At 42.0% G+C, this 13,101-nt stretch overlaps 1 protein-coding gene across 3 annotated transcripts in view; it reads left to right on the top strand.

The window, feature by feature from the left end:
* TTC28 (tetratricopeptide repeat domain 28) overlaps positions 1-13,101 on the top strand; it is a 575,569-nt gene that overhangs the window by 401,678 nt on the left and 160,790 nt on the right. For all 3 annotated transcript variants that reach the window (XM_061141642.1, XM_061141643.1, XM_061141644.1), the window contains one exon: positions 8,925-9,432. In XM_061141642.1, coding sequence (XP_060997625.1) covers positions 8,925-9,432 — 508 coding nt within the window. The remainder of the gene's footprint in view (positions 1-8,924; positions 9,433-13,101) is intronic.

The following is a 13,101-nucleotide window of genomic DNA, read 5'->3' on the forward strand; positions in this document are numbered from 1 at the left end:
AGATTTTACCATTGATTCTTATGAAGATGACATCAGGTGGTATCATGGACAGTGTCCTCAACAATATAGATTATACATTTTTTATTATTTTGTCTGGTTGGTTTTGTGTGACTATTGAGTAAGCAACTCTGGACTTTATTGTTTATTTATTTATTTATTTATTACTTATTATTATTATTATAACTTTTTGTACAGAATTACTTCATCAGCTCAATTGCTGACCAAGGGTAGATTTTTCAGGCTATGGTACATTCATTATATAGAGAGTGGATGTCATTTAAGATTGTAGGAAGTGTATAGACCCTGCAGAACATGACGCAGTCTTCTCTTTCTACAGGTTTGTATTTGGTTGTATTTTGTAATTTGTATTAATTCCTCCTAAATTGATCTGCAGTGTGGGTAAATTACTACCAAGTAGACCCTTGTATTTGGGTCTACAGATTAATAGAGATTTTTAAAGATTAGCTAAGTTTCTGTATTTAGTACCTAGTTCTCCTCAAATTTAGTTTTTCTAGAAAAATGACTAAAATTCCGTCATGTAAAAACCTATGATAATTCAAATAATTGAACCACTAGATAGATAGTGCTAACTATAATTATAGTGACTGGAGCATGAAAATGATTAATTTATACTCAGTATTGTGGTTAGGGTAGACGAGGTTATGCTGCAATAGTAGTCAGTTCCCAAATCTTAGTGCCTGATTTCTTGTGCCCACTGTGTGTGTGTTATAAATCTGCCAGGGCTGTGTTCCACAATGGTGTGATTGTCACTTGAAGTTCAGTTCGGATGGAGCAGTGTGTAGCAAGGAGAAGAGGAAATGTGGTGAAGCCTGCGCTGGTTCTTAAAGCTTTACATGGATGTGAGCACATTTATTGGCCAAAGAAAGTTGCATTGCCACTCTTACCTGACTTCTTGCAGGCAGGGATGTGCAGTCTTACCTGCTTTGACGCAGAGATGCCAGCAAACTTGTGAATATCCCTAAAGTGAAGTGAAGTGAAGTCGCTCAATCGTGCCCGACTCTTTGCAACCCCGTGGACTGTAGCCCACCAGGTTCCTCCGTCCATGGGATTCTCCAGGCAAAAATATCCCTAAAGCCTACCCTAATATCATGGGTGGTGGGGGCGGGGGGGGGGTGGTTAGTCGCTAAGTCGTGTCTGACCCTTGCAACCTCATGGACTGTGGCCCATCAGGCTCCTCTGTCCATGAGATTTTCCAGGCCAGAATACTGGAGTGGGCTGGCATTTCCTTCTCCACCCTTATATCATTAGTGCCTAACATAGAACTTATTGTATTCTAATTAGTCATTATTTTAGTTAAACATGTTGTTGTTACTCCGGTCTCCCTCCTTTTCAGCTACTTTGTGGAAATATGTGAAAGTATGAATCTGATCCTGTCAGTCTCCTGCTTAAATGTGTGGTTGTTATTGCCCCATGGGTGGATCATAAATTCTTCAGTAGAGGCTAAACTGCGTGTATGAGCATGAGAGCTAGAGTTTGAAGTTTGTGGATGTGAACCCTGGCTTTGCTATTAGTTGTGTATTTTTAGGTATGTCATTTTATCTGAGTCTAGCATTATCTCACAAATGGATTTAATAATAACACACTTAGGAGGGTTTGTATAATGATTAAATGAAATAACATACATGGAATATATTTTAGATTTTACAAATTGATAGACAGAATTCATCCAAACTTACCTTTTATAGACTTCTCTCCAGTACCATCCCCACCCCCAGGTCTAACTGGTTTTTTGGTCTCTAGTCACTACACACTCTGTCATACTTCATGCCTTTGCTTGTGCTGCTTCCATTTCCTAGAATTGCCCACTCCCACAGTGAGGAAAAATCCAATTTATTTATTAATTTTTTAACTAATAGACTTCATTTTTAGAGCAATTGTTGATTTAACAGAGAATTGAGCAGATAGTACAGAGAGTTCTCACATTCCGTCTCTTTTCCCACTCAGTTTCCCCTCTTAGTAACATCTTACACTAATGTGGTACATTTGTTACAATTGAAAAACCAATTGATATATTATTATTAACTGAAGTTCATAGTTTACACTAGGGTTCACTATTGGTGTTACACAACCTGTGAGTTTTGACCAACATGTGATGCACTGTGTACATAATTATAATGTCATGCAGAATAGTCTCATGGCCCTAAACCCCCTGTGCTATATCCTCTCCCCCCACTGAAACCACTGATCCTTTTGCTTTCTCTCTAGTTTTGCCTTTTCCAGAGGGTCATATAGTTGGGATTACATAGTGTGTAGTTTGTTAAGACTGGAATCTTTCATCAAGCAATATACATTTAAGGTTTCCTTCATGTCTCTTTGTGGCTTGACAGATCATTTCTTTTTAGTGCTGAATAATATTCCATTCTAAAGATATACCAGGTTTTATTTATCTGTTCACCTATTGAAAGACATCTTGGTTGCTTCCAGCTTTTAACCATTATAAACGAAGGTGTTGCAAACATACATGTGCACGTTTTTAGGTGGACATAAGTATTCATTTCCTTAAGGTAAATACTTGGGAGCATGATTACTGGATCATATGCTATGAGTATGTTTGTAGGAAATGACCCAAATATTTTCCAAGGTGGCTATCCCATTTTGCATTCCCATTAGCAATCAGCGAGAGTTCCTATTGCTCACATTCTTACCAGGATTTGATGTTGTCAGTTATGTTGGATTTTCACTGTTCTGATAGGTGTGTAGTGGTATCTCGGCAGTTCTCTGATGATACATGATGCGGGCATCTTTTCATATGCTTCTTTGCCATCTATATATAGTCAGCCCTCCATATCCATGGGTTCTGTATCTATAGATTCAACAAACCACAGGTTAAAAATATTTGGGAAAAAAATCCAGAAAGTTCCAAAAAGCAAAATTTGAATTTATCATGCACCAGTGACTCTTTACCTCATATTTACATTATGTGTGCTCTGCTTAGTTGCTAACTCATGTACGACTCTTTGCAACCCAGGCGGACTGTAGCCCGCCAGGCTCCTCTGTCCATGGGGATTCTCCAGGCAAGAATACTGGAGTGGGTTGCCATGCCCTCCTCCAGGGGATATTCCCAACCCAGGGATTGAACCCAGGTCTCCTGCATTGCAGGTGTATTCTTTACCAACTGTGCCACCAGGGAAGCCCAATTTACATTATATTAGGCATTATAAGCCATCTACAGTTAATTTAAAGAATATGGGAAGATGTGCATAGGTTATATGTACATGCCTTACCATTTTACATGAGGGACTTGAGCATGCACAGGTGTTGGTACCTGCTAGAGTCCTGGATCCAGTGCCTTGTGGATACTGAAGACAACTGTATCTTCTTTGGTGAAGTGTATTTTCAGGTTTTTTGTCCAATTTAAAGTTGGATTGTTTTCTTGTTGTGTTTTAAGGGTTTTTGTTTGTTTGTTTGAATCTTTGATATATTTTAGATACGGATATAAGTCCTTTGCCAGATAAATGTTTTGCAAATATCTTCTCCCAACCTGTAGCTTGTCTTCTCAGTCTCCTAGCCATATTTTTCACTGAGCACAGTTGTTAATTTTAATGAAATCCAACTTAGTAATTTTTTCTTTCATGGGTCATGCCTTTGGTGTTTTATCTATAAATTCATTGCCAACTCCAGGTCCCCTAGAATTTCTCTTATCTTTAACGAGTTTTATAGTTCTCCATTTTACATATACTGTGATCCGTTTTGCATCAGTTTGTATGCAAGGTGTAAAGTCTGTGTCTAGATTCGCTTTCTTTGCATCTGGATGTCCAGTTGTTCCAGCACCATTTTTTGAAAAGACTGTCCTTTCACCTTGGAATTACTTTTGCTCATTTGTCAAAATTAGTTGATTCTGTTTGTGTAAGTCTAGAGAGTTTTCTTGAGTATATGAGTGACTAAGGAAATGAACCACCCAAAAAGACCCCAGACACTCGAGTATCTTTGTCAGTTTTGACCACTTAAAGTCCTTTTACCAGCATTTTGCATTGCATATACCAATGATTCTAAAATGCCCTGGAGTAAAGAGTGAATTTTCTTATGCCTGCTTTAGCAGAAGAGTTTGAACTGTGGTGTTGGAGAAGACTCTTGAGAGTCCCTTGGACTGCAAGGAGATCTAACCAGTCCATCCTAAAGGAGATCAGTCCTGAATATTCATTGGAAGGACTGATGCTGAAGCTGAAACTCCAATACTTTGGCCACCTCATGCGAAGAGTTGACTCATTGGAAAAGATCCTGATGCTGGGAGGGATGGGGAGCAGGAGGAGAAGGGCACGACAGAGGATGAGATGGCTGGATGGCATCACCAACTCGATGGACATGAGTTTGAGTAAGCTCCGGGAGTTGGTGATGGACAGGGAGGCCTGGTGTGCTGCAGTCCATGGGGTTGCAAAGAGTCGGACGCGACTGAGCGACTGAACTGACTGACTGATTGTGAGTAACATGCTTTAGCATATGAAGATAATAACCCTCCCCATCATCAGTGGGACAAGATTCTTGTGTTGTCTTTTTAGTTTTGGTAACGTAACGTCATGTTCTATTTTCTGGTCATCTGTCTTCTACCCCATCTTTGAAATGAGACCCCTGGGTCGGGAAGATTCCCCAGGAGAAGGGAATGGCAACCCACTCCAGTATTCTTGCTTGGAGAATCCCATGGACAGAGGAGCCTGGAGAGCTATAGTCCATGGGGTCGCAAAGAGTCAGATATGACTGAGTGATTGACACTAGTGTTGTCTTGGTTAGGGTAGGTAAATAAATGAAAATTAAACATTTTGAGTATCTTCTGTGAGCCCTGAAAAGGGCTCTTTACAATTTCTATCTTACATTGTACTCATCAGAGCACTGCGAAATATCAATATTCCTGTTTACATATGAAGAAACTGAGGCTCAGAGATGTGGCATAACTTGTGCAATATTACATAGTTTTTCCTTTGAACCCGTGCATGCCTGATTCCAGAGTCTGTCCCTATTCTTCTCCATCCCTCTGCCTCTTGGGTTGCAGGTGGTTAACCCAATGCCTTGGGTTCATGGGCACTGAACTGGCAGGGGATACAAGGTGTGTGTGGATTGGGACAGTAAAGATGAAAAAGTGTATTTCTGGCACTAGTTATGGGAGTATTTCCCCTGTTCTTAAAACTATATGCAATTAATCAGCAATTATGTCAAATATTCTCTATATGTGTGTTTAATCATCCCACAAAATATAACCCTTATGAAAATACATACAATAAGGGGAAAAACATTCTAGCTGTGAAGGAAAGCATGTTTAATTCTTCAAAATAATGTTTAATATTATTGTTGATGATATAGTGATGATAGTAGTTATCATCACTGTGGTTATAGTTGGGGTAGTTTTGCTGTTGTTCAGTCGTTAAGTCATGTCCAACTTTTTGCAACCTGGGTAGTTTTAGACTTTGTCTACTTTATGTCCTAAACTGAAAGTCCTTAAAGGTGGTTTGAAAAAATATGAGCAAATTTCCTTTCTAGCTTCATGTCCCATGAAAGGACTCGTCAGGTGCAGTTCTTCTGCAAATACTCAGGTCACAGAGCAAGGGGTAATGACTCTTGTGTGTGAAGTCTGCAGCTGGAAATCATGCTTTGGCAAGAACATGAGTAATTTATCTTTTGTAAAAAGAGAAAAGTGTTGTCTTATTCCAACTGGATAGTTTGTTAGCATAACTGTTTGTGTGCATTTTGATATTCAAATACAGATGTTCCAAAATATTTCCACCATGGGAAGCAGCTGCTGCTATTCTAGCACAGAAATCTCAATGAGATTAATATACAAAGGCAGTGTGAACCTTAGCGGCAAGTACAGCATCTGCTTGAGGTGGGGCTTATGAGTCCCCTAGATAGTGGGTCTTCATATTCTCGTTAACAGCCTGAAACTATTGTTTCAGATCTAAGCTTGTTCTGAAGGAACAGGAACAAAGACAAGTGATTAATTTGTAATTCACTTAGCTGATAAATATCATCACATGTTATTTGCCCAGCGGCTGTAAAACACTGGCCTTCATTTCCAGTGGCAACTGATAGGAATATAGATGTTTGGTCACAATGACTGATGTTTTCAGTGCTGTTACTAGCTTCTGCTCTGGTAGCAGAGCTCAGCCCTGCCAGCTTGCAGTCATAAAACATCCATCAACACCTTAGTGATATGTTTACGGAGAACTTCACAGTTTAATCAGGACACTTGCATGTACTGCTTCATCTGATCCCATCCTAACCCTGAGAAGTACACATGCTGTCATTATCAGAGCAGTTTACATATAAAGAAAACATAGGTGAAGAAGTTGAATGACTTACCAGGGTGACACAGACAGGGCCTCTGACTCTAAATCCTGTTCCATTCCTATACTATGTCAAGCAGCCTTTCTCATTTCGGAGGCTGTGATGTGTGCTTCACAGACCGTATTGTCCTGTCTGGAGCTGCCGGTTTCCAGGACACCTGCGTGAGGAGTTGCAGCCTGATGGTGCTCCCTGCGACTGGCAGGTGCCAGGGAAGAGCTAATGCAGTCACTCTTCCCTCTTTCCCTCACACCCCAGAAGGGAAACGCCCCAGTACTCCCTTTCCTTATGTTCAGGAGAGCTTGAGCAAATGAGCTATGTCTCTCTGGCATTTACAGAAATGAAGAACCAGAAGCAGAAGATCCCTGGGCTGTCATTTGGAGTTGCCATAAATCAGAAGTTCCTACGAACAGTGACGCCTGGGGTGCTGTGCCTGCCCCAGGCCTTATAAGTCTATCCCCTGCAGTGTTCAAGGGCTCACTGCCGCCAGCCAGACCTACTGTTCGGAATTATCTAGTGAATTATTTATGGTTTACACATTTGACAGAGGCTCATGGCTAAGTTTGAAAACACTCAGTTCCTGGCTTACTGCTGGGTCCTAGAAACATCTGTCTGGAAAACCGAGGCTCAGAAAAGTGAAGTTTCTAAAGATCCCAGAACTCGGAAACAGCAGTACAGTTTTGAACCACGTGCATCTGATTCCAAGTTACACTAGCTCCAGAGTGAAAAAGCCATGTGTTTTACTTTGAGAGCAACAAAGATTTGCAGATGGGAGGGTCTGTGGACTGTGTTCTCTCTAGCCCCACTTGGGCACAGAAGGACCCCTGAGAGTAAGGAGGGGAGGGCCAGTTACAGAAGGAAAAGAGAGAGACTGAGCCCCTGGGCCTGCGGCAAGGAGGATAGAAGCTCATTGCGCATGAGGTGGGGAGTTGTGAGCAGTAGAAAGGCCCGTGTGCAATGTGCTGACATGAAGTCTTAACCTCTGATCCCAAAGAGGTTCCCAAAGTAGGAACCAGAGGCCAGTTCATGTCCAAGTGGCATGCTCTTGGGTGACATCATTGCTGCTTCTGCCAGAATCACATTGCTGCAGGATTGTGATGTTCACGGAATTGTTTCTGCTCTCCAACACTCAGAAAAAAAAAAACAAAAAAGTACATTTCAAAGTGTTTATTTCCTCTCTGTTTTCCTCAGTCTTTTTGTTGGACCATCTGTGAAATGATAAAAGCAGCTTAAAGCTGTGTGGAACCTTTGGCAAATATACAATTTGCAAGCATCGTGAAGATGGTCAGTCTCAAGTCTTTATTTCAGAGGCAAAGAAATAAGGTAGCAGATCACTCACAGCTATAAAATATTAGTAAATGTGTTCTGAAGCACACAGATGTGGAACACATCTGATAAAACAGTGCCCTCACTCCAAGGTGGGATGGCCTTCCCTAGCCTGGGGGCCCACGTGAAGATGGCTTGCCCATTTGTGACAGAGTTTATTTTACCATTTGTTCTGCCAGGATCACATGTTCATGATAGAGGGAGGGAGCATCCCAAAGAAAGGGGGCTACGTGGCTCCCGCTGTAGGTTTGGTGAAAAGGGAGGGGAGGACAGGCAAGTTGCTGAATGAAAAGAAGGGCAGGAAACATGCAGTGTAACTTCTTTTATGTCTCTGCAAAGGAGTTAGAAACTAGAGGTGAGAATCTAAGACTGTCTGCACTTAGTAAGATTCTAGAACCCATGTAACATCTTCTTAGTTATATTTGTTTCCCTTTGGTTCACTATACCAATAAAGAGGCATTTTCATTAAAACCTTTAAGACAAAAAAGAGGTCATGTTCTTTTCTTTAGACAAGAACTGCTCGAGTGGCAAGCAGTGTGAGGCGACCGGGAAGATAGTATCTTTCTGCAAAGAGGCTGAGGCCAGAAGAGGCTAGAGACGAGAACAGCAGAGCACAAAGTGCAAAAAGGGTGGGGTCCCGTGGGGACCACCCCATTCAGAGATGTAGTTGTAGCTCTGTCGTTTTCCTCTGGTTCTCATCTCATCTAAGCCCTCCACCATAGCCAGCACTGATGAAGTCGCACTGAGGGGGCAAAGATAAGAGGACAGGACCCTCCAGTGGGTCCTGGGTCACAGAATTATCAGCCATCATTCTTGATATCTCCCTTGCTGCTAGTGTATCCATTTGCTTTGGGAGAAGACAAGAATTGAGAAATGCCCAGGAGTGCAAAGAGCTGTGCATGGAGTTTCCTATGAATGTCCTGTGTTATATAACATGTAATAATTAATTTTTATTTTCTTCAACATTTTCTTCTAACTGCAGAGGTTAATAGCTATTAACAGAGATATAATATCACAATATTAAAAATGTCAGGTCTTTAAGATGAAGGTTATATGTCACACAACCTGTTTCTGTGAGATTCGGTATTGGAAGTTACTGATTGAATTGCCGTTGTCTTTTATTAGGAACTTGCTGAGTGGAAGCACTGTTTTTCAGTTCTGCATAGGTCTGCAGACCTCTGATAGAGACACTACTGGAAATTGTATTGGATGGTTACAGGCAAACTCTCAAACATTTTATTTGCTGAAACAAACCAAAGCCATTTTCTGATGTGCTTTCTTTTCTCTTCCTTATCCTTTCTCTCCAGGCAGCTTCATCAGCCCTGAGCAGTCTGGGCCACGTGTACACAGCCATTGGAGATTACCCCAATGCACTGGCCAGTCACAAACAGTGTGTTCTTCTTGCCAAGCAATCCAAAGATGAGCTTTCTGAAGCCCGAGAACTCGGCAACATGGGAGCTGTGTATATTGCCATGGGTGACTTTGAGAATGCTGTGCAGTGCCATGAGCAGCATCTGAAGATAGCCAAGGACCTGGGGAACAAGCGAGAAGAGGCCCGGGCCTACAGCAATCTGGGCAGTGCCTATCACTACAGGAGGAACTTTGACAAGGCCATGTCTTATCACAACTACGTGCTGGAGCTGGCGCAGGAGCTGATGGAGAAGGCCATTGAGATGCGGGCCTATGCTGGCCTGGGCCACGCTGCCAGGTGCATGCAGGATTTGGAGAGGGCTAAACAGTACCACGAGCAGCAGCTGGGCATCGCTGAGGATCTCAAGGACCGGGCTGCAGAGGGGCGCGCGTCCTCCAACCTGGGTAAGGACAGGCTTTCTTGCGGCACCGGGGTCAGGGCCACGGACTGGGAGTTGCTGGAGTGACCACTGTCTTTGACAGGAATCTGTGTGTTTATATTCAGTAGTCCTCATTGCTTGTGTTATATTTTTCCTTCAGCTATGTTTCCTTGAAGCCTGCCTGCTCTAAATCACAGGATCCTTTCTGTCATCCCAGCGCTGTGAGCATTAGAATGCTCAAATACTGGAAAAACAAAACACCCCAACCTTTTAATCTGTCTAGAGAGAAGAGTGAGCAGATTTATCTAATTAGAGAGAAGGGGAATGAAATGCAGATACAAAGCTATGTTTGGTTTAAATGAAAGGGAAGCTACCAGTATCTTCTAAGAAGTAGCCAGATCCTAATACTCACCACCTCTTACCATTCCTTATAAATTCATCCAAATATATAAAGGTCTTAACTGTAACCAAGTATTGGAGTGGCCAAAAAATTCATTACATTTATATTTTCCTTCTCACAGGCAGCCCTAGTTATTACAAAAGCATATAAAAATCTCGTCTTCTAGTTCCATGTGGGTCATCTCAGAGTTACACCCTTTTGATTGCCTGTTGTTGTCATTATTTTTTAATAGCTTGATTGATGTATAATTCACATAGCATACTATTTACCCCTTTAAGGTGTGTGATTCAGTGGTTTGTAGTGTAGTCACAGAGTTGTACACTGATTGCCTTTTGTTTTGAGTTGTTAGTCACATTTTAACCTACTTTTTGATGTGAATTATATCTAACACTGTCAGTGATATTTTAGAAAGACTCTGGATTCTGATATATTTTTCTTAACAGTATTGACGTTTGTTGTTGTTTTACCAGTTAACTTAGTTCAAACTCCAGATTCTGTCTTCCCTGTGATTTCAGGCAGCTGAAATCTCTGTTCAGTCTTTCAGCTTTCACGGAGCTGCTTAGATCCCAGGTGCTCAGGCAGTAAAGAATCTACCTGTAATGCAGGAGACCTGGGTTTGATCCCTGGGTTGGGAAGATCCCCTGAGAAGGGAATGGCAACCCACGCCAGTATTCTTGCCTGGAGAATTCCATGGACAGAGAAGTCTGGCAGGCCCCAGTCCATAGGGGTCACAAAGAGTGACATGACTGAGTGACTCACACACACACACATGCGTATTTCATGAGTTAAACAGAGATTTGTGTAGAATTTATACTCAGAATTCAAGGCTCCCCACTGTGACTCTCTCTGGGATTTTGCCTTTGTGTTTTCAAACCAGAAAGATGGTGTATATATACTGAGTTTTAGCCTTACCGCATAGCTCTGATGGGGTTTGCCATCTGGTCCCTGCCACCACAAAATGCCCTGTGGCATTTCAAAAATGGGAAGCTGACCTAATGCCCTTCCCTTCTGTAGAGAGTCAACTCCAACCTTGCTCACAGTCTCTCATCGCTTTTGGTTGCCCTCCATCGTTTCTGGGTAAGTTCCTTCCCCTTCCCTCTCCACACCTGCCCCCTGCCCACTGTCAGACTCCGTTATCTGTCGTGGGTGTGTCTGAGAGCAACTGCTCCTCCATTACTGGAAGTGGAGCTCCTTCTATCTGTTTTGTTATTGTTCAGTCGCTCAGTCATGTCTGACTCTTTGCGACCCCATGGACTGCAGCACACTAGGCTTCCATGTCCTTCATTATCTCCCAGAGTTTGCTGAAACCTAAATCCATTGAGTCAGTGATGCCATCTAATCATCTTATCCTCTGTCATCCCCTTCTCCTCCTGCCCTCAATTTTTCCCAGCGTCAGGGTCTTTACCAATGAGTTGGCTCTTCCTATCAGGTGGCCAAAGTATTGGAGCTTCGTCATCAGTCATTCCAGTGAATATTCAGGGTTGATTTCCTCTAGGATGGACTCATTTTTGGTGGCGGTTTAGTCGCTAAAGTCATGTCCGACTCTTGCGACTCCATGGACTGTAGCCTGCCAGACTCCTAACCCAGTACAATTTGATATGTACCTTTTGTACCCTGAAAAAGATCAACAGTAATTTCCTGATGGCTCAGTTTAGAGATCTCTTGATCTCACCTCTAAATTTCCCTAATCAGTATACAACATTTGGCAGGCTTTACTCTTCCGTAAAATTCTCTCCTCCTCCAGTTTCTGGGAAGCACCACTGTCCTGTTTTCTTCTTGGCTGCTCTTTCTGTACCATCTTCATTGGCTTTTCTTTAAGGGGGAAAAGAAAGCAATTTTAAAAGTTACAAAAGTGGTACTTACTTTTGTTAAAAATTCTTACGCTATGAAAGGGTATAAAGTAGAAAAGGGAGGTGCACCCCCTTACATTCTTTCTTCTGTCCCACTCTTCAGGGTTAACTACTGTGAGCAATTTGGTTAGACTCCTTCCAGGCCTTTTTATTATGCACATAAACACATGGTAGTACAATCATATGTGTAAATATACACATGTGTGTACAGGTTGTTCCTTTTTTAAAAACTTGGATCATAATGTATATCTTTTTTTGCCACCTGCTTTTTTTAGCCCACTTTCCCTCTTGGGCTTCCCTCTGTGTCATTATTCAGATTCCCTACTTTATTTTTAATGGCCCTTTTCCATTGTATTGCCATGTGTTAAATGTGGGAGTTCTTGTATTTTGTTCCTGATTCTTCCCCCTTCTTTCTTTGTATCTGGCTCTTTATCACTTACACCACCATACCTTCAGCTGCTGCTTCAGCGTACATTGTTTCTAAACTCGTTTTCACCAGGTCTGACCTGCTGCCTGAGATTGTTTTCACATTTTCAGCTGCCTAGTGGATGCTTCATATGATTTTCATGCTGATCTGACTAAGTTTGTGAGTCCAAATGGGAAATATCTTTTTCCTAAATTAACTGCTTCTCCTAGCTTTTTTATTCTGTTGATTACAGCCCCATTCTTCTAGTCATATCTATTAATTTCCTATTGCTGTTGTAACATGTTACCACAAACTTAGTGGTTTCAGACAACACAAATGGTTTCTCTTACAGTTCTGGAGATTAGGAGTCTGAAATTCATTTCACCAGGCTGAGGTCAATGTCGGCGAGCCTGGTTTCTTGGCTCTAGGGAAGAATCAGCTTCTGGTGGCTGCCTGTGTTTGCTGGCTGGTGGCCTTTTCCCCCAATTCCAGGGTGTGCCACTCTAGTCTCTGCCTCTGAGTCATCATATTACCTTCTCTTCGCACCTAACTCCTCTTGTATCCCTCTTTGAAAAAGCCTATTGTGTTTACATCAAGCCCACTTGAGTAATCCAGAATATTCTTTTCAAGATCCACAATTTAATCATACCTCCAAAATCCCCTTTGTAACAAAATCCCCTTTGTAAAGTAACACCCACAGCTTCCTGGGATTAGAATGCAGACATTAGGGAGGGAGGGGTTTGTCATTCAGCTTGGTTATACCATCCTGACTTAGAAATCTAAAGTCATCATTGATTTCTTACCCCACCCCACCCCCTTTTTTTCAGTTGACACTCAATCTAGCTGTTGTCAAATAAATATTCTCACTGAAGTTTTTTCTTTTTCTCGCTCCTTCCTAGTTGCCCAGTCTGTTGCAATAACCAACTAGTTGGCTTTTCCTCACTACCATCCCCTCCTCCCATGTTTCCTCCAACCCACATGTCAAGAGTAGACCGACCTTCCTAAACTGTACCTCAGAACGGGGCCTGTCATGGTTTC

Source organism: Dama dama, chromosome 5, assembly GCF_033118175.1.
Source record: "Dama dama isolate Ldn47 chromosome 5, ASM3311817v1, whole genome shotgun sequence".
In the NCBI taxonomy this organism is placed as follows: Eukaryota; Metazoa; Chordata; class Mammalia; order Artiodactyla; family Cervidae; genus Dama; species Dama dama.